This window comes from Carassius gibelio, chromosome B13, assembly GCF_023724105.1.
Source record: "Carassius gibelio isolate Cgi1373 ecotype wild population from Czech Republic chromosome B13, carGib1.2-hapl.c, whole genome shotgun sequence".
NCBI classification, from domain to species: domain Eukaryota; kingdom Metazoa; phylum Chordata; class Actinopteri; order Cypriniformes; family Cyprinidae; genus Carassius; species Carassius gibelio.
In genome coordinates this window covers 417,690-439,621 of record NC_068408.1, presented here as the reverse complement: position 1 = coordinate 439,621, position 21,932 = coordinate 417,690, and the positions used below count along the sequence as shown (strand labels likewise).

General features: G+C 42.5%; 1 protein-coding gene across 50 annotated transcripts; it reads left to right on the top strand.

The window, feature by feature from the left end:
* Positions 1-15,023: 15,023 nt before the first annotated feature.
* LOC127970273 (protein yippee-like 5) lies at positions 15,024-19,530 on the top strand. Of its 50 annotated transcripts, XM_052572732.1 has the most exons (7): positions 17,476-18,393; positions 18,425-18,519; positions 18,570-18,600; positions 18,662-18,683; positions 18,890-18,919; positions 18,952-18,991; positions 19,022-19,530. In XM_052572732.1, exons 1-7 carry the CDS (start codon positions 18,125-18,127, stop codon positions 19,099-19,101), a joined length of 567 nt encoding a protein of 188 aa, XP_052428692.1. In that variant the 5' UTR covers positions 17,476-18,124; the 3' UTR covers positions 19,102-19,530. The 50 variants fall into 50 exon arrangements, 42 of the variants coding, with proteins under 42 accessions (XP_052428693.1, XP_052428692.1, XP_052428691.1 ...); XR_008156578.1 differs by lacking the exons at positions 18,425-18,519; positions 18,662-18,683; positions 18,952-18,991 and adding an exon at positions 15,024-15,213 and having other exon boundaries at positions 17,244-18,229; positions 18,374-18,393; positions 18,550-18,580; positions 18,861-18,919; positions 19,032-19,530; XR_008156579.1 differs by lacking the exons at positions 18,425-18,519; positions 18,662-18,683; positions 18,952-18,991 and adding an exon at positions 15,024-15,213 and having other exon boundaries at positions 17,244-18,229; positions 18,323-18,342; positions 18,550-18,580; positions 18,861-18,919; positions 19,032-19,530.
* The last annotated feature ends 2,402 nt before the right edge of the window (positions 19,531-21,932 follow it).

Below are 21,932 nucleotides of genomic sequence, written 5' to 3'. Positions count from 1 at the left end.
CTGGTGGTGTGTGTGAATCTGCAGGTCCAGATCTGTGTGACGGTGGTGGTGTGTGTGAATCTGCAGGTCCAGATCTGTGTGACGGTGGTGGTGTGTGTGAATCTGCACGTCCAGATCTGTGTGACGCTGGTGGTGTGTGTGAATCTGCAGCTCCAGATCTGTGTGACGCTGGTGGTGTGTGTGAATCTGCACGTCCAGATCTGTGTGACGCTGGTGGTGTGTGTGAATCTGCAGCTCCAGATCTGTGTGACGCTGGTGGTGTGTGTGAATCTGCAGGAACAGATCTGTGTGACGCTGGTGGTGTGTGTGAATCTGCAGGAACAGATCTGTGTGACGCTGGTGGTGTGTGTGAATCTGCAGGAACAGATCTGTGTGACGCTGGTGGTGTGTGTGAATCTGCAGGAACAGATCTGTGTGACGGTGGTGGTGTGTGTGAATCTGCACGTCCAGATCTGTGTGACGGTGGTGGTGTGTGTGAATCTGCAGGAACAGATCTGTGTGACGCTGGTGGTGTGTGTGAATCTGCAGGTCCAGATCTGTGTGACGCTGGTGGTGTGTGTGAATCTGCAGGAACAGATCTGTGTGACGCTGGTGGTGTGTGTGAATCTGCAGGAACAGATCTGTGTGACGCTGGTGGTGTGTGTGAATCTGCAGGTCCAGATCTGTGTGACGGTGGTGGTGTGTGTGAATCTGCAGGTGCAGATCTGTGTGACGCTGGTGGTGTGTGTGAATCTGCAGGAACAGATCTGTGTGACGCTGGTGGTGTGTGTGAATCTGCAGCTCCAGATCTGTGTGACGGTGGTGGTGTGTGTGAATCTGCACGTCCAGATCTGTGTGACGGTGGTGGTGTGTGTGAATCTGCAGGAACAGATCTGTGTGACGCTGGTGGTGTGTGTGAATCTGCAGGTCCAGATCTGTGTGACGCTGGTGGTGTGTGTGAATCTGCAGGAACAGATCTGTGTGACGCTGGTGGTGTGTGTGAATCTGCACGTCCAGATCTGTGTGACGGTGGTGGTGTGTGTGAATCTGCAGGAACAGATCTGTGTGACGCTGGTGGTGTGTGTGAATCTGCAGGTGCAGATCTGTGTGACGGTGGTGGTGTGTGTGAATCTGCAGGTGCAGATCTGTGTGACGGTGGTGGTGTGTGTGAATCTGCAGGTGCAGATCTGTGTGACGGTGGTGGTGTGTGTGAATCTGCACGTCCAGATCTGTGTGACGCTGGTGGTGTGTGTGAATCTGCAGGAACAGATCTGTGTGACGCTGGTGGTGTGTGTGAATCTGCAGGTCCAGATCTGTGTGACGCTGGTGGTGTGTGTGAATCTGCAGGAACAGATCTGTGTGACGCTGGTGGTGTGTGTGAATCTGCACGTCCAGATCTGTGTGACGGTGGTGGTGTGTGTGAATCTGCAGGTCCAGATCTGTGTGACGGTGGTGGTGTGTGTGAATCTGCAGGTGCAGATCTGTGTGACGGTGGTGGTGTGTGTGAATCTGCAGGTGCAGATCTGTGTGACGCTGGTGGTGTGTGTGAATCTGCAGGTGCAGATCTGTGTGACGGTGGTGGTGTGTGTGAATCTGCACGTCCAGATCTGTGTGACGCTGGTGGTGTGTGTGAATCTGCAGGTGCAGATCTGTGTGACGGTGGTGGTGTGTGTGAATCTGCAGGTGCAGATCTGTGTGACGGTGGTGGTGTGTGTGAATCTGCACGTCCAGATCTGTGTGACGCTGGTGGTGTGTGTGAATCTGCACGTCCAGATCTGTGTGACGCTGGTGGTGTGTGTGAATCTGCAGGAACAGATCTGTGTGACGGTGGTGGTGTGTGTGAATCTGCAGGTGCAGATCTGTGTGACGCTGGTGGTGTGTGTGAATCTGCAGGTCCAGATCTGTGTGACGCTGGTGGTGTGTGTGAATCTGCAGGAACAGATCTGTGTGACGCTGGTGGTGTGTGTGAATCTGCAGGTGCAGATCTGTGTGACGCTGGTGGTGTGTGTGAATCTGCAGGAACAGATCTGTGTGACGCTGGTGGTGTGTGTGAATCTGCAGGAACAGATCTGTGTGACGCTGGTGGTGTGTGTGAATCTGCAGGAACAGATCTGTGTGACGCTGGTGGTGTGTGTGAATCTGCAGGTCCAGATCTGTGTGACGCTGGTGGTGTGTGTGAATCTGCAGGAACAGATCTGTGTGACGCTGGTGGTGTGTGTGAATCTGCAGGAACAGATCTGTGTGACGCTGGTGGTGTGTGAGAATCTGCAGGAACAGATCTGTGTGACGCTGGTGGTGTGTGTGAATCTGCAGGTCCAGATCTGTGTGACGCTGGTGGTGTGTGTGAATCTGCAGGTGCAGATCTGTGTGACGGTGGTGGTGTGTGTGAATCTGCAGGAACAGATCTGTGTGACGCTGGTGGTGTGTGTGAATCTGCAGGTGCAGATCTGTGTGACGCTGGTGGTGTGTGTGAATCTGCAGGAACAGATCTGTGTGACGCTGGTGGTGTGTGTGAATCTGCAGGTGCAGATCTGTGTGACGGTGGTGGTGTGTGTGAATCTGCAGGTGCAGATCTGTGTGACGGTGGTGGTGTGTGTGAATCTGCACGTCCAGATCTGTGTGACGCTGGTGGTGTGTGTGAATCTGCAGGTCCAGATCTGTGTGACGGTGGTGGTGTGTGTGAATCTGCAGGAACAGATCTGTGTGACGCTGGTGGTGTGTGAGAATCTGCAGGTCCAGATCTGTGTGACGGTGGTGGTGTGTGTGAATCTGCAGGTCCAGATCTGTGTGACGCTGGTGGTGTGTGTGAATCTGCAGGAACAGATCTGTGTGACGCTGGTGGTGTGTGTGAATCTGCAGGTCCAGATCTGTGTGACGGTGGTGGTGTGTGTGAATCTGCAGGAACAGATCTGTGTGACGCTGGTGGTGTGTGTGAATCTGCAGGAACAGATCTGTGTGACGGTGGTGGTGTGTGTGAATCTGCAGGTCCAGATCTGTGTGACGCTGGTGGTGTGTGAGAATCTGCAGGTGCAGATCTGTGTGACGCTGGTGGTGTGTGTGAATCTGCAGGAACAGATCTGTGTGACGGTGGTGGTGTGTGTGAATCTGCAGGTCCAGATCTGTGTGACGCTGGTGGTGTGTGTGAATCTGCAGGAACAGATCTGTGTGACGGTGGTGGTGTGTGTGAATCTGCAGGTGCAGAGCTGTGTGACGCTGGTGGTGTGTGTGAATCTGCAGGAACAGATCTGTGTGACGGTGGTGGTGTGTGAGCGCGCTCCTTCACTGAATCTGCAGGTCCAGATCTGTGTGACGTCTCTTCGTGATGGAGCCGCAGGTTACTCTCAGAGCAGCTCTTGTTGGGAGATTCTCTGTCCTTGTTTTTAAGCTCTAAACACATTGCAGTCTGTTCTTTCAGCTTTTCTTTTAACTCATGGATGTTTTTCTCAAATTTTCTTTCTCTCTGTATTAAGTCATCTTTCATTTTTGACATTCTCTCTCTCTCTCTCTCTCACAGGTGTGTGTGTCTGTGTGTCTCTCACAGGTGTCTCTCTCTCTCTCTCTCTCTCTCTCTCTCTCTCTCTCTCACAGGTGTGTGTGTCTGTGTGTCTCTCACAGGTGTCTCTCTCTCTCTCTCTCTCTCTCTCTCTCTCTCACAGGTGTGTGTGTCTGTGTGTCTCTCACAGGTGTCTCTCTCTCTCTCTCTCTCTCTCTCTCTCTCTCACAGGTGTGTTGCATGCTGGGTAGCGAGAGGGTGCGCATGTGCGAGTGTGGTGGAAGAGTGGAGTGTGTTGGTTTGAGCGAGCGAAAAAACTTTTCTTCTTATCTAATTTTTTCTTTTTTCCCCTCTTTGGTGTTAAATTTAATTATTATTTAGTAAAAGTACTTTTGTATTTTTAGCCGCTCGCGGCTTTTGTCGCGTGACGGTATGGCATCTGACACTGCACAGGTAAACCCACACGTGTCCATGCGAAATGGGTGCAGGTGTGTGGTCGAGCCCGGTGTTAGCGTGGAGGATGTTCTCGTGGTGGTGGGAGAATTGATTGGTTTTGAGAATATTCTCTCAGCATCACGAATGAACAAGGCGATTGTAGTGTTTCTAAAAACGGAACAGTTAGTGAATCAGCTGACAGAGAGCGGGATTTGGATCAATGAAACTTTTGTGCCTGTGACTCCCTTGGCGGCTCCGGCCACGAAAGTAACAATTTCAAACGTGCCACCTTTCATCTCAAATGAAGCCATCATTAAAGAGTTGATTCGTTATGGAAAAATTGCTAGTCCAGTTAGAATGATCCCGCTGGGATGTAAAAACACGGCATTGAAACACGTCCTTTCGTTCAGGCGGCAGGTTTTGATGTTTCTCACTTCTCCCGAGCGCACTTTAGAGATTTCGTTCCGCGTGAGTCATGGAGAAAGTTCATATATGCTGTATGCGAGTACTGATAATCTTAAGTGTTTCGAATGTGGAAATTTGGGCCACAAACGTTTCTATTGCCCGCACAAAAAAGTGGACAATGAACAGCCTTTGCCTGTCGTTTCAACCGAGAGCGGATCGTCAAAAGATAACAACAGTTCGGATATCGTGGAAATTACAACGGCAGGAAAAAAAGTGACAGAGAAAAGGCCTGCTGAACGAATCATCGGGGATAATGAGGTGAGTGAAAGCGATGGTGAGAAAGCTGGATGTAGTTATGCTGTTGTCAGGCATTCAAATCATGAAGTTGAAGATGTGGTTGAGAATGTGACACAGACAGATGTACAAACAGTGGAGGAAGGCTCAGTAGATGAGTTGGATGGAATGTCTCAATGTACAGATGATAGCATGAAAGATGATGATCAATGGGTGGAAGGTGTAGATATGCCAACAGTGGCGAAGGAAGATTTGTATACTGTGGCTGAAATCAGTGAATTTCTTGATGAAACGAAGGGTAGAAAAGTTGAAGTTAGTGATTTTTTTCCAGACTTGGAGAAGTTTATAACATCTGTTATGTGGGCAAGGAGACATAGCAATCATGAAGAGCTTTCACAGCAGAAGCGTTTTAGACTAAGAAAACACATCACTGCAATTCGACATAAAGGTAAAACTGAAAAATTTGGACCAAAGAGGGGTAAAAAATCTAACTAATAATCACTATGGGTAATACGCTTTTCTTATTGTCTGTCTTTTTTCTCTCTCTTCTTCTGATGGACACTTTACGGGTGGGATCCTTAAATGTTAATGGGATGAGGGATAGGAAGAAGGCAGGAAATATAATAGAATTTATCAGGTTGAAAAATTTAGATGTGATTTTCCTGCAAGAAACTCATAGTGATATGAATAATGAGGTTGACTGGCGACTGTGGTGGGGTAATGAGTGTGTTCTTACTCATGGGACTAACCTGAGTGCAGGAGCTGCAATTCTTTTTTCTCCTACCACTAAAGTTAGAATTCTGTCAAAAAAAGAAATTGAACCAGGACGGTTATTGGCAGTTAGAGCTGATATTAATGGTCTGTTTTTTGTTTTTGTTAATATATATGCACCTAATATTGGATCTGATAGGATAAATATTTTTAATAAATTGAAGATCTTCTTAAAACAACAGCAGGTTAATGATTTGATCATTTTAGGAGGGGATTGGAACTGTACACTTGATCCATCTCTTGATAGAAATGGAGAAGAACCTAATTTTCAGTCACCTACGGTTTTAGCTAACATTGTAAAAATTTCTAACTTCACGGATAGTTGGAGAGAAAACAATCCTATGGTAAAACAATATACTTGGGTAAAGGTGAATGAGGGGAGAATTTCAGCTGCACGTTTAGATAGATTGTATTTATCAAATAATATGAAAAATAGAGTTGTACATACAGCTATTATCCCCACATATTTTACTGATCACAAGCTTATTACTGTTGACTGTACTTTGATATCGAGAAGAAATAAGAGGTCATATTGGCATTTTAATGTAAAGTTACTTCAAGATAAGTTTTTTTGTGAATCCTTTAAGCATTTTTGGGAAACTTGGAAAAGCGAAAAATGCAGATATGAAAACATAATTCTCTGGTGGGAAATTGGTAAAACACATATAAGAGAATATTGTCAACAATATACATCTTACTCAACTTTGTGTTTGAAACGAACTTTGGAAGGGATTGAGAAAGAAATTCTAGTCATTGAAGAGAACATGATGAGAGATCTTGATGCGTATGTACAAGAGTGGAGTGATAAGAAATTAAAGTTGAGTTCTGTTCTAAATGAGAAAGTTAAGGGTGCTCTTGTGAGGAGCAGGTTTATGTTATTGAAAGATATGGATGGGCCTACTTCTTTTTTTTTTAACTTGGAACATAAAAGTGTACAAGAAAATAAAATGCTTAGTTTGAAAAACAGTAATGGTCATGATACAAGCGATCCCGTAGAAATGCGAAGATTGGCAGTGGACTTTTATTCTAAGTTATATTCTGCTGAAAACACAGATGAGAAGAGCCAGAATGAACTTTTACAGAACCTTCCCTGTTTAAACGCTGAAGATAAAAAAACTTTGGAATCAGAACTTACCTTTGGTGAATTAAGTGCTGCGGTATCAGGACTTGCCTCAGGTCGTACCCCAGGTATAGATGGTCTACCTGGCGAGTTTTATAAGCACTTCTGGACCTTAATTGGAACTGATTTCTACGAAGTACTAAAAGAAGTTTTTCGAATAGGTTTGATGCCTAAAAGCTGTCAACGAGCAGTTTTAACCCTACTTCCCAAGAAAGGTGATCTTACCTTAATAAAGAACTGGAGACCGGTTGCACTTTTATGTTCCGAATATAAACTAATATCAAAGTGTTTGGCTAACAGGTTAAACAAGATAATGCACAGAATTATACACAAAGATCAATCCTATTGTATAAAGGATAGATGTATCACTGATAATTTGCATTTAGTGCGTGATGTTGTTGATTATGCCTTGGAAAATAATGTTGATATAGGAATTTTATCATTAGATCAGGAAAAGGCTTTTGATCGAGTTGATCACCAGTTTCTTTTCAAGGTTTTAAAGGCTTTTGGTTTTGGAGACAAGTTTGTTTCATTGATAAAATTGTTGTATAATAATGCCACATGTATGATAAAAATGGCGGGTGGACTAAGTGTTCCTGTTAAGGTACAAAGAGGCATAAGACAGGGATGCCCACTCTCAGGGCAACTATATAGTTTGGTCATTGAACCTCTCCTCTGTAAATTGAGAGAAAAGCTAACGGGGTTACAGACAAATGTTCTAAATTGTAATGATTGTGTGAAAATCTCAGCATATGCTGATGATATCACTGTGGTTTTAAGAAATGGATATGATGTTCAGGTTTTAAAAGATATTTTGCTGAGTTATGGGAAAGCTTCATCTGCCAAAGTAAATTGGGATAAAAGTGATGCACTATGGTGTGGTGTGGATTATAATGGACCGCAGCTTCCAGCTAGATTACAGTGGGGAAGGGCTGGGTTAAAGTACTTAGGGGTATTTTTAGGTAGAGAGGAATATAAGAAACAGAATTGGGAGGGCCTGATGGAAAAGGTGAGTGCAAGGTTGTCTCACTGGCATTGGCTGCTCCCCCAGCTATCGTACAGGGGAAGAGTTTTGGTCTGCAACAACCTTGTTGCCTCATCCTTATGGCATAAAATGACTGTCTTAGAACCCCCTGAGGAATTGGTGGAAAGTGTTCAAAAACGTCTGGTGAATTTCTTCTGGTCTGGTCAACATTGGCTGAGAGCATCTGCGTTATATCTACCTAGACAAGAAGGAGGCCAAGGATTGGTGGACATTAGAAGCAGATTAAAGACTTTCAGGCTTCAGACGGCAAAAAGACTACTTTATGGAAAAGATGTAAGCTGGACTGGAGTAGCTTGTGCCCTCTTAAGAAAAGCAGGCAATATGGGGCTAGACCGACATTTCTTTCTAATGGACACTCAAGGAATGGATTTGTCTGGACTGACACCTTTTTATCAGTCTATGTTGAAAGCCTGGAAAATATTAAATGTATCAAGGAATCTCCAGGATGTGAGAGGCCTTTGGATGAGAGAAGAACCCCTGCTGTACAATCCTGTTGTGGACTTGGACAATTTGAAGTCATCAACAATGAGGACTGTTTTAAGGAATGTTGGAATAACAAAGATTGGACATTTAATAACAACGAATGAATGGATGTCTGCTGAGATGCTGGCCGCTAAGCTGGGGGTGAGGTCAATTCGCTTGACACAGAGACTGTTGAATGAGCTCTTTGAACGTTTGCCAACGGATTTTAAACGTGGTTTGGAGACATCAAATGAAGATATAGATGTTCCTTTCCCAGAGTTAAAAATTGCACCTGCTTTTAATGCTTTTCAAGAAAGGGAAGGGATTTTGCTTACCTTCAAGACTCCTGAAATGGAACTTTTCAGTGAAACTGGGAAAAAAGCACTGTATGTCACATGTGTCAAAGTCTCACATATGAACTCTTTAGAAGGACTAAAAGAATCTAAATGGCAGGAGGATTTTGGACCAGGCACTTCCCCTAAAAGAAGCTGGGGGACCTTGTACAAACCTCCCATTGAAAAAAGGTGCGGGGACCTTCAGTGGAGAATTGTGCATGGTTTAATAGCCACAAACAGATACAGAGCACACATTGATCCACAGGTAGGGGAGGAATGTCTATTTTGTGGGCAAACAGAAACTGTTTTGCATTTGTTTTTTTACTGTGGTAGACTTGAAGCTTTGCTATCTCAAATAGAAGAATGGTGTAGAATTTTAGGAGAAGTGTTCTCACCTGTACTTTTTATTTATGGACCCATGTATAAAAAAAATAGAAAGCAGATCCACGTGATGCTAAACTTTTTGTTTGGGCAGGCCAAAATGGCAATATGGCTGTCACGTAAAGGTAAACTAAATGGTGTGGGGTCAACCGATGCAGTGGCTATCTTAAAGGGTTTAGTCAAATCAAGGCTAACGGTGGAACATGCGTACTATCAACTGATTAAAGACATAGAAACATTTAAATATACTTGGGGAGTGGAAAAGTGTTTATGTGAAATTGATATTGATGGTTCTCTGCAAATTAATTTCTAATTGTTTTTATTTCTCTTAAACAACGAATGGTTTGTTTTTCTGATCTGTTTTTAAACTGTGAGGTGTTTAGAAAATTTTTAAATTGTAATATTTATTACGTATGGTGTGGTGGAATTTGTGTGTAGTTATATTATGTGTAGTAATGTAATTATGTAATTTGTCCGAAAAATGGTAAATTAAAGGATTGTCAAAGTCAAAGTCTCACAGGTGTGTGTGTCTGTGTGTCTCTCACAGGTGTCTCTCTCTCTCTCTCAGGTGTGTGTGTGTGTGTCTCTCTCACAGGTGTCTCTCTCTCTCTCTCTCTCTCTCTCTCTCTCTCTCTCTCTCTCTCTCTCTCTCACAGGTGTGTGTGTCTGTGTGTCTCTCACAGGTGTCTCTCTCTCTCTCTCTCTCTCTCTCAGGTGTGTGTGTGTGTGTGTGTGTGTGTGTGTCTCTCTCTCTCTCTCACAGGTGTGTCTCTCTCTCTCTCTCTCTCTCTCTCTCTGTGTGCGCATGCGCGAGTGCGGAGCGTTTGGGACGTGTGTATGAGCGACTGAGCGGCTTGTTTGAGTGAGTTTCAAACTTTTCCTTCTTTTCTGGGTTTATTCCTTTTGAATATTGCTTTGGATTAGAGGATAGAGAGTCGGGGCGCTGACCTCTGTCAGCTTAGCTGATAGAGATGGGCTCAAACTCCGATGGTTTTTCCTGTTTGTCCGCGCGGCATGCGTGCAAGTGCATGCCGGCAGACGCGTCAGTGTCCATTGAGAACGTTTTGGTTGCAATTGGCAGAGAAATCGGTGCACAAAACATCATGTCTGCTTCTAGAATGAATAAAGCAATGGTTGTTTTTCTGAAAGAAGTTGAAATGGTCAATCATTTAGTGGAGTGTGGTTTGATCGTTAATGATGTTTTTATTCCTGTATTACCCCTGTCTAACCTATCGAAAAAGGTAATGTTGTCAAACGTACCACCGTTTATCTCTGATAAAGCGCTTGAGGACATTCTAACTCGTTATGGAAAATTGGTTGGAAAGATTAAGATGATTCCTCTGGGTTTGAAAACTCCAGAGTTGAAACATGTCATGTCATTCAGACGTCAGGCTGTTATGATACTGAGTGCTGAATTTGCAACGCTTGATGTGTCGGTTAAACTAACGGTGCTTGGAAAGGATTACACGATCTTTATTAGCACCGAGTCCATGAAATGTTTTATTTGTGGAAAATATGGTCACATTAAAACCACCTGTCCTCTGGTTAAAGAGGCTCAAACGGCAAGAAATGGAGTCGAATCTAATTCAGAGCCGAGTTTGAACGCTCCAGGGAGTAGTGGTCCGTCTGAAGAGAATAGTGAAAGTGCAGCGCCCGATCCGAGCGTGGAAAGCCCTGCGCTTACTGACATCGGAGAGCAGGTGCAGCAAGGTTGTAGTGTTGATATAAATGAGACTATTGCTAAAATAGCTGATGCTGGACAGCGTGGATCCAGCGACAGTGGGCAGGCTGTTGTTGAGCCAGAGCAACCTGGAGAGCAAGATCAGCCTGTAGTGACTGATGGCTTGAACGAGACGCAGGCATTAAGTGGTAAAGTGTCTGACATTGATGCTTCACAATCGCAAGTAATAGATAGTGACTCGGACAGTGATTATTCAGAGTCGATTGCTGAAGAATTGTCTGAAACTAATTCACAGGGAAATATTGTTGGGAGAGTTGCAAAGTCTCGTTATTATACTGTGGAACAAATTAATGACTTTTTAAATGCAACAAAAAATCAGAGAAAGCCAGAGATTGAAATGTTCTTTGCTGATTTAAGGCTTTTTATTGAGTCCTCACTAGTTGCCATGAAGAAGGCCACTTTAGATGAACTAGATCAACCTAAGCGCTACCGACTTAAAAAGTTTGTTAGTGCTGTTAGAAAAAGACTAAAAAAAAAACCTTAAATAGTCATAATGAACAGGATATATTGGATTATGTGTCTTTTCTCTTTTTTAATCCTCATGGCATCATTTAACATCGGATCTTTAAATATAAATGGCTGTAGGGATGTACAGAAGAGAACTGCTTTATTTAAGTATTTACATCTTAAAAAGGCGGATGTGATTATGTTACAGGAGACACATACTGACGTCTGTAATGAAGCTGACTGGACAAACGAATGGTCGGGTAATATTGGCCTAAGTCATGGTACGAATCTAAGCGCTGGTGTTGCGTTTTTATTTTCAAAACGAGTACAAAATGATCCAGACTTTCTAGAAATATTGCCTGGACGCTTATTACGGGCTGATCTAACAATAGACAATAATAGGTTTTCCTTTTTTAACATTTATGCTCCTAATATAGGAAATGAACGAAGTGTTTTGTTTGGAAAACTCTCTGAAGAATTGTTAAAATGTCCTCAGGAGAACATTGTTATAATAGGGGGTGATTTCAATTGTACTGTAGATCACAAATTAGATCGAAACCATGAGGAACCTCATCCTAGTTCAGCGGGTGTTTTTAAATCTTTAATTAACAGACACAATCTGGTAGATGTGTGGAGAGAGGCTTACCCTCATGCTAAACAGTACACTTGGTTGAAAATGAATTCAAATAAGGTCTCTGCTGCGAGACTGGATCGTTTTTATGTTGAAAAGGGTAGTAAAGGAAGATTTTATGGCAGTTGTATTTCACCAACATTTATGTCAGATCACCATTTTATTTCTATGTCTATGTCTGTTCTGTCGTCTAAACCCTATCAGACACACTGGCACTTTAATAGCAGATTACTGCACGATCACATCTTTGTGCACTCTTTCGATCTCTTGTGGAAATCTTGGAGGGAAGAGAGATTTAGTTATTCATCTTTAAATCAGTGGTGGGACCTCGGAAAGGTGCAGATAAAAAACTTTTGTCAACAGTACACTGCACATAATACAGAAAATGTGAAAATGAAAATGAAGATTTTGGAGCAAGAAATTCTCCAGCAAAGCTACATTAATGAAGGAGGCAGATTATTGTCAGCTGACATCATAAAAACGAATAAAAGCCTTTTGAAGGATTTATTGGATGAACAGGAGAAGGAAACTCTTGTGAGAACCAGATATTTAAAGCAAAATGAAATGGATGCTCCAACTGCCTTCTTTTTTGGACTAGAGAGAAAGCCAAAAGAGCAGAATTTTTTCCATAAGCTGAAACTTTCTAATGGCAGTGAAACTACTGACCAGCGAGAAATTATAGCTTCTGCTATTTCTTTTTATGAGGATCTCTATCATTCAGAACACTGTGAGGAAGCAGCAGTTGAAGAACTTCTTCAAGGTCTTCCTCAGTTGTCATCGACTGAGAAGGAGGAGCTGGAGGGATTTCCAACTTTTTCTGAGCTGTCAAGTGCTGTGCTGGAGCTGAACAGTGGCAGATCTCCTGGACTGGATGGTCTGTCTGCAGAGTTCTACAAAGGGTTTTGGAATGTGCTTGGACAAGACTTGTATCGTGTTTTTCTGGAGTCCTTTAACCAAGGTGTTCTACCCTTGAGCTGTCGAAGAGCAGTACTGACTTTAATACCCAAAAAAGGAGATCTTGGATACCTGAAGAATTGGCGTCCTGTTTCATTACTGTGTACTGATTTTAAAATACTGTCAAAAGCTATAACCAATAGGTTGAAGAAATGTATGGCAACAATAATTCATGAGGATCAGTCATACTGTATCCCCAAAAGAACAATTTTCGACAACCTATTTTTCTTAAGAGACATCATTACAGTTGCCAAAACACATCAAGTTGACATTGGACTCTTATCTCTAGATCAAGAGAAAGCTTTTGACAGAGTGGATCATTTATATTTACTAAAGACGTTGAAGGCTTTTGGCTTTGGTCCACATTTTATCTCCTGTGTTAAATTATTATACAGTGAAACATCTAGTATGCTGCGAATTAATGGGTGCCTCTCTAGACCTTTTGCAGTAACTAGAGGTATACGACAAGGATGCCCTCTTTCTGGACTTTTGTACTCCATTTCTATTGAACCTTTTCTGTCAATTTTAAGGAATAAATTGCATGGGCTTGTTGTTCCTAGGTTCCCAGAAATTCCACCTGTAAAACTCACAGCATATGCAGACGATGTAACCGTATGTATCAGTAACACCGATGATATATCTGCTTTGATTTCTAGCCTGGAAATATTTCAGAAAGCAACATCTGCTAAAATTAACTGGGATAAGTGTACATCTCTGCTACTAGGAGACTGGCAAAATATAGACCCTCCTCGGCTTCCAGAACAATGTAAATGGATTAAGGATGGTTTTAAGGTTCTCGGGGTATATCTGGGAACTGAACTTTACATGAAAAAGAATTGGGAAGGTCTAGCTGATAAAGTTACAGGTAGACTCCAAAGGTGGAGGTGGATCCTTCCAAAGTTATCTTATAGAGGGAGATGTTTAATTGTTAATAACTTGGCAGCCTCAATGTTGTGGCACCGGTTTACAGTTTTGGATCCCCCTGAAGAGCTACTTGCTACAATTCAAAAAAGTTTTGTCAATTTTTTCTGGGATGGTTTTCATTGGGTTCCTCCGGGGGTTTTATATCTCCCAGTGACTGAAGGAGGACAAGGACTCATAGATTTAGAAGCAAGAGTTAAAACAATGAGACTTCAAACATTACAGAAATTGCTATACTGCTCAGATAAGATTCCCTGGATTGCATACAGCTTGTCTATTCTACAGGATATAGGAGGAATCGGAATAGATAAGCAGTTGTTCTTAATTGAAAAATCTTTTGTCTCAAGAGTAAGTCGTTGTATTTTAAAGTTTTATGAGTCTGTGTTTAGAGCTTGGCAATTGTTGAAGAAGGTCAGAAAGGAGAGTGAACATTACGGTGTCTTGGAACCATTATTCTTTAATTCTCTTTTTAAAATGAACTCATCGATTTCAAGTACAGTAGTTGATATGTTTTTAAAGACTGGAATAGTCACTGTAATGGACTTAATTGATTCTACAAAAGGTCAATGGCGTACGACTTCATCGATAGCTGATCAAGTTGGGCTGAGATCAGAAAGATATGTTGAAGGGTTAATAGAGGATTTCAAAAAAAAAAATTCCTCAATCTTTTTTGACCTTTGTAAAAACTTTTTTTGAAAATGGTGAAAAGTCCCTGACCTTTCCAGATCTTAGAGTAGAAATAAGATTTGAATTAGATGAAGATTTAAATAATACTTTGTTATTAAAGGGATTTAAAGATGTTTTGTTTCAGAATGTGGAAAAAAAGATGTTGTATGGAATGTGTGTGAAATCTTTGTTCTACGCTCAATTGAAAAGACGGACTGATACTAAATGGAGAGAATATTTATCAATTTCCTCAGAACTAACTCCATCATGGAGGTGTTTGTATAAAGCCCCTATTCCTAAGAGATCTGGGGATCTCCAGTGGAGAATACTCCACTGTGCTGTGGCCACAAATAGTCTTGTCTCAAAATTTAATGCAATGATTTCATTTACATGTCCATTTTGTAATGCTCCTGATACTGTTTTTCATGTTTTTTCTGATTGTTGTAGATTAATTCCTTTGTTTGAACTGTTGGGGAAAATATTTACTGAACTTGGGTTTATTTTTACAAAAAATCTGTTTATTTTGGGCTTGAAGTACAAGAAGGAATGGAAAGCACAGTGCACTGTGGCTAACTTTCTATTAGGGCAAGCAAAGTTGGCAATTTTGAAATCCCACACATGTAAAAATGATGGGGAAAATATTGATCTGGTTGGAATGTTCAAATCATTAGTAAAGTACAGGGTTGCTGTAGAATATGCCTATTGTAAATTAACAAATAACATGGATTTTTTTGATGCAAGGTGGAGTGTGAAAAATGCTCTTGTGGTGAGAAATGGTTTTGGAGAGTTATGGTTTAATTGGTAAAATTGTGAATTATCATTATTATTATCTAATTTAGTTATTTATTTGTTTTTGTGTGGTGCAAATATTGTAATTAAACTAGTTGTTTGATTAAAAGATTTTTAAAAGTCAAAAAGTCTCTCTCTCTCTCACAGGTGTGTCTCTCTCTCTCTCTCTCTCTCTCTCTCTCTCTCAGGTGTGTGTGTGTATCATGGGCCGTATCTTCTTGGATCACATCGGCGGGACGCGTCTCTTCTCCTGTGCTAACTGTGACACAATCCTGACGAACCGCTCCGAGCTGATCTCCACACGCTTCACCGGAGCCACCGGACGAGCTTTCCTCTTCAACAAGGTCTATATCATCCGTGATAGACAAACTGTTCTTTCAACGATGTGAGATTAGGTCTTTATTACTAAACACCCTACAGAGTGCACTCGTTCTTTCACTGCACGATTCAGTTTATTAAAATACATTTAGAAAGATCACAGAATACAAGATATGGGGCAGAAAATGTATACGTGGAAGAACAAATAGATTCTGTCTATACTGTTAAAATACCAGGGGTTTCTGCTTTTTATACTACTTAGTGCAAATAGTGGCAATTATCTGCTCCTCAGTATTGTAGTACATTATAAAACAGTATACAATAACTTGAGTGTACATTTTTAATTTTATTTCAGATTATTAAATGTATGACACCTTATCCTCTTTCTAACCCTACCAAATTCTGTATTTTCAGCTTTCTGATTATTTCCTTAATTTTCATTGAAAATAAATGCTTTTCTGATGTGATTTGGTATTTGAAGAGGCCAAACAAAAGTTTGCCAAAAGGCAGATTTGAACCCGGGGTCAATCTCAATGACCTCTGCACCACTGGAGATGACGTCATCGACTGGTGGGCGGAGTCAGGAAACAAGACTCGGTTTATATATTCTATAAATACTCATCCTAACCCAGCATGATTACAAATGTGATATTGATTTTATACAACACTCCAATAAACAGCAATTCATATTAAGAGACTTATGTTTTAGACTAAACATTGCCTGTTTTTGCAACAACATGACGTGATTTGTTCCTGAATGAATCAGCTGTTTAAATGATTCAGTTCAATCACAATGACTCACTAATTAACAGTGGTTTGCTGCCACCTGCTGGATGCTTTCATTTCACATTTAAAGTGGTTCATGTAAGGCCGGGCATACACTGTGTGAGAAACCAACTCTGTACGAGCAGATCATAGAGATGTAAAGTCAAAGCTCAACATTAATCATAGCTCATTACTGCACAACTCATGCACGGATAATAAATGATTAAATGAGCTTACATCTCACTGAACATTATTTAAAACATTTAGATATTACACAATGAATAGGCCTCTGGTTAAAGTTCTTCCACATACACCGTATACAGAAGATCAAGTATATTCAAGATCAGATCAAGAGCGGATTAAATATAACAAGGCAGACGAGATACACGAGGTGGAAATGTGAAATTGTAGGAATGTAAGAAATGTTCTAGTTTAATAATAAAGTGCTTGTGCACATGAGAGTTGGCTCAGAGCAGATATACGGTTAGGATGTGTGTGTCTTCGGTGTGTGTGTGTGTGTGAACTGAACACTGTGCAGGAGTGTGTATAGTGCAGATGTATGCCAGTGTCCATTTAGTGGCGTGTTTATTACTAATTGTAAAATAATGGACAATGGTTTATTTCCCTCTTTTAGTGTTGTTGCAGTGTCAGAGATGAAATGGTGAAGGTTGTGTTGTGGCTCAGGTGCGGTGAGGGACAGAGCTCGGGGTTTAGGACCGTGTCTTCAGCTGTGATACACCCTCACGAGGGACACACGTCCCACAGCCTCAGGACACACTTGTCTCTTACACATACACACACACACACACACACAGAGAAACCAGTCGCACCAGTCAGAGATCAGCTCAGATCAGGATGAAGTAAGTCACACAGTGTTTGTGCGGCTGGAGGCAGATCACCTCACCATAGAAGTGTCTGCAAAAAGAATAAATGTACATGGATCTTTTAATTAAATAAATATCAGTATTCACGTTTTGTTTAATATATCAAAACAGTAGTAATGCATATGTAACTGCAGGTCAAATACATTCCTGTCCTTCATTAAACAGTGTGTAAACATCTAAATATCACTTGATGATGAATTTAGTTGTTGCTGATTTCATTTGCTTGCTAACGGCCCAAATGTCGTATGATTGTAATTCATGGATTAAATGTAAGAATTTGACTGAAAAGATGACTTTATAAAAGAATATGGAACACTTGACCACAGTACGACCGTCTCAGAAACGCAGGAGGTGTAGTGTGTTGGTGAGGGTCTGGTGCTGATGCTGGGGTCTGTGATGTGTCTCAGGTGGTGAATCTGCAGTACAGCGAGGTGCAGGACCGTGTGATGCTGACCGGCAGACACATGGTGCGAGACGTCAGCTGTAAGAACTGCAACAGCAAGCTGGGCTGGATCTACGAGTTCGCCACCGAGGACAGCCAGCGCTACAAGGAGGGCCGTGTGATCCTGGAGCGAGCGCTGGTGCGAGAGAGCGAGGGCTTCGAGGAGCACGTCCCGTCAGACGCCTCCTAATCTCTCTCACGTCAGAGAGTCACTAATGAACACGCACAGCAGGACGAGAGCTTCAGATAAACAAACACACAAACAAACACGGCACGTAACGACCAGATCATCTGCACACCAGCGGATGGCAGTTCAGATTATTTGACAGAAATGCATATGTTCATGGCTTCTTTCCCGTGTTTGACATGTTTCCTCTGTAAGTATGGAGTTCTGTTTGTGCCAGAAGTGTAGACTGCTTTGTGGAGGTCAGCTGTTAATGCTGTTGTTTTTGTCCGTACTTCAGAAGTCTGTGCTCTCAGTTCTCTTTGGATATCCATATAAATAAACAGAACTGGCTCAATAATAAGTTTATCAACATGTTTCTAAAACTCTGAATATTATGATGATGACTATAGATTGATTGCTGCACAAGTTTTAGAAAACTCTTTTTGGGAAAAGCTAATTCTGTGTGTTTATCTGGATATTACAGAATGTAAGGCACAGTATTGAACTGAAGAACGGACACTAAACCACATCACCAGCAGCAGACAGACACACATCATGAAGGATCCATGACTTCTGCACTAATCTAACTCCATACATAAGATCTCCATCTTCACCGGGAGACCAAGGGTTAATGAATGCACCTGATGAAATGACGTAGATTTCTCTGTTTGTTTCCTTAAATGTTGAGGAGAGTTGTGATCCCTTCTCTATCCTCCGTTAGTCATCTGTGGTTTCAGTCGTGTGACCTCACAGATTCACACAGAGGTTCACACAGATTCACACAGGTTCACACAGAGTTCACACAGATTCACACAGGTTCACACAGGTTCTCACAGGTTCACACAGAGGTTCACACAGATTCACACAGGTTCACACAGGTTCACACAGATTCACACAGGTTCACACAGAGTTCACACAGATTCACACAGGTTCACACAGATTCACACAGGTTCACACAGAGTTCACACAGATTCACACAGGTTCACACAGATTCACACAGAGGTTCACACAGGTTCACACAGAGTTCACACAGATTCACACAGGTTCACACAGGTTCTCACAGGTTCACACAGAGGTTCACACAGATTCACACAGGTTCACACAGGTTCACACAGATTCACACAGGTTCACACAGAGTTCACACAGATTCACACAGGTTCACACAGATTCACACAGGTTCACACAGAGTTCACACAGATTCACACAGGTTCACACAGATTCACACAGAGGTTCACACAGGTTCACACAGATTCACACAGAGGTTCTCACAGGTTCACACAGGTTCACACAGATTCACACAGATTCACACAGGTTCACACAGAGTTCACACAGATTCACACAGATTCACACAGGTTCACACAGAGGTTCTCACAGGTTCACACAGGTTCACACAGATTCACACAGATTCACACAGAGTTCACACAGATTCACACAGGTTCACACAGGTTCACACAGATTCACACAGGTTCACACAGGTTCACACAGAGGTTCTCACAGGTTCACACAGGTTCACACAGATTCACACAGATTCACACAGGTTCACACAGGTTCACACAGATTCACACAGATTCACACAGGTTCACACAGGTTCTCACAGGTTCACACAGAGTTCACACAGGTTCACACAGGTTCACACAGGTTCAGGGTTTCAGACTGAAGAGCTGGTGTTTGTGTTGGAGCAGACTTTAGCACATGTTCACTCGATCTGTTTTCTTCACACACAGCGTGTATTAGATCACTCTACTCTTGTATTTCTACACTTTTAGAAACTATCTTCCTGTGTTCTGTTGGAGAGGAGTGTGGCAGTAATCTTATTCTTGTGTTGGTGATTTCTTCAAGACTTTGTGGATTCTTTGGGTCTTTATTTCTCCTCAGTTCTGCTGAACTTTATTGTATGGTTTCTCTGAGCTAATTCCTCTCAAACTCCTCTCGTTTGTGTTCGGTGTTTGCTTCTGAAGTACCAGCAAGAGCGTTTCTTCTTCTTCTCTCTGTCGTTTGATTGAAGCCGCTTCTGTTCATTATTGTATTCATGAGGTTCACTGTGTTATATTTGATGTCTGACTTGAAGAATAAATCATTGCCTAAAGTGGAATTTTTCTTCCTTCCCAGTATTTCAAGAAATCAGTAACACTTTACCATGAGCTTCACTTCAAAACACTTCAGAAGTATTCATTCATTTTAATGTTAACTTTTGTGCATTTAGTAATATCTGATTAAAGTCCAAAGCTGTTTTTATTAATATTACATGTGTCCCTGCAGCACAGAAGCAGTCATCAGTAGCACAGGGATATTTGTAGAAATAGACAACAATACATTGTATGAGTCACAATTATAATATTTTTTTTTGCTCCCTCAGATTTCAGATGATGTATACATCTCAATTTCAAAAACGTGACCCTTTAGACTGGTCTTGTGCTCCAGAGTCACATTTAGCTGAGCTGACATGAGCTAGCAATGGACAGATGTATTTTTATGAACTAACAAAGATTAGTAAATACAGTAACAGATGTGTTGACTGCACTGATCTCATAGAGCTCCAGCAGACGGGAGTAAAGCTGAGTGTGGATCTGTCTCTCGGGGGGGGACACTGGTCATCTTCTGTGTTTGACCGAAAGATCTCCTCTTACACTGACCGTCATCCCAACCCTGATCACATACAGCAGAACAGAGCTCTGAACACACACACGCACGCACACACACACACACACACACACACGCACACTCACACACAGACACACACCCACACACACACTCACTCAAACCAACACACAACCACTGCTTCCCATGCTCTGCTGTGTTCTGCTCCATATCGTCTCTTCTTTCAGACTACAGGAAGAAAACATTTGAAATACAGATTTAAGTGTTTGTTTTACATTTATGTGAATGATGATAAATATAAATTTAAGAAACTGACCATTATGACTGGTTTTGTGTTCTAGGGTCACATATAAATTGAGACCTATTTATTTATTTAGTAATATTTTACTTGTATTTATTGATGTATCCTACCATTCTTCGTGTAATTAAGCAGCTGGAGACTTGTAGTGTCGTTAGTAATCTATCTGTAGTTGTGTTGTTGAGCTGTGATCCTCTGGGTTTAGATTCACCAGCACCAACCCAAAGAAAACACGAGTGCTTTAAAACAAATGAAGTGTTTGCACAGTTTTAATTTCACAGTTGTTTGAGGACACGAGGAAAAACTAATATTGACAATCATGAGATAGAGAAGCGTGTTTATGACTTGTATCCACATGACCCCGCGCTGACCTGCAGGGAACTAACTAACTCCCCCCAAACTAACTCGGTCAGCAGCACGGAACCGGCTCGGTGAGTGTTCAGAGATGACGAGGAGGCCTGAAGCGATCCGACGCGACGCGACGCGTCATCAGCGCGTGGAGAAGTGCCACCTCATGATCGTGAGTCAGACAGGTGAGCGTCAGGGAGACGCACGCGATCATGGGGCGCTACAGCGGGAAGACGTGCCGCCTGATCCTGATGCTGGTCATCACCGTCATCTTCTTCGTGGCGGAGATCGTGGCGGGGTACATGGGCAACTCCATCGCGCTGGTCTCGGACTCCTTCAACATGCTGTCGGACATCCTGTCGCTGTGCGTCGGGCTGACGGCGGCGCGCGTGTCGCGGCGCGCGGGCTCGGGGCGCTTCACGTACGGAATGGGTCGCGCGGAGGTGGTGGGCGCGCTGGCCAACGCCGTGTTCCTCGCCGCGCTCTGCTTCTCCGTGTCCATGGAGTCACTGAAGAGGCTCGCCCTGCCGCAGGCCATCGATGAGCCGCCGCTCGTGCTGATCGTGGGCTCGCTGGGGCTCGCGGTGAACGTGCTCGGGCTCGTCATCTTCCAGGACTGCAGCTGCTGCGTGCGCGCGACGCGACGGAACGACGCTCCTGTGTCGCGCGAGGCGGAGGAGGACGCAGGTGCTGACCCTGTAACGCGTCATGCTTGCTGTTTAACTACATGCCTCACTGAGACAGATCCATCTCCTAAATGCTGAGGTTTCTGTGGCTCAAGCTTTCACAGATAAAGGTTGAATTCTCTGCATCTTCCTCAGTGTTTCGGTCGTGTTTTCCAGCACAAATATCTAAACATGCCTAAATCAAGATACATTTACTGGAGATGCATAATGAACAAATAAAGTCTACATACTGATCAAAATAAAGTATGTTTATGATTAAAGCAGGAACAAATATCTGTCACTGAGGAAAGAAAACCCTTTGAATTAGGAATCTTTAGATATTTGCACTGGAAGACAAGACAAAAGTGCCGATGAAGAACAGTGGGATCAGAAGTTACAGTGAAAAGTTATTTCAGTATATCTTTTCTATAATTAATTAAAAGTAATGGAGATCTGTTGGAAGTTGTTTAAGACTGTATTGACACATTGTGTTCCATTCGATTTATTCCTCAGGTTTTCTTTACTTGCTCTAAAATATGTCTTCCAGATGAAGATAGGCAGTATATAGACGTCTCTGTG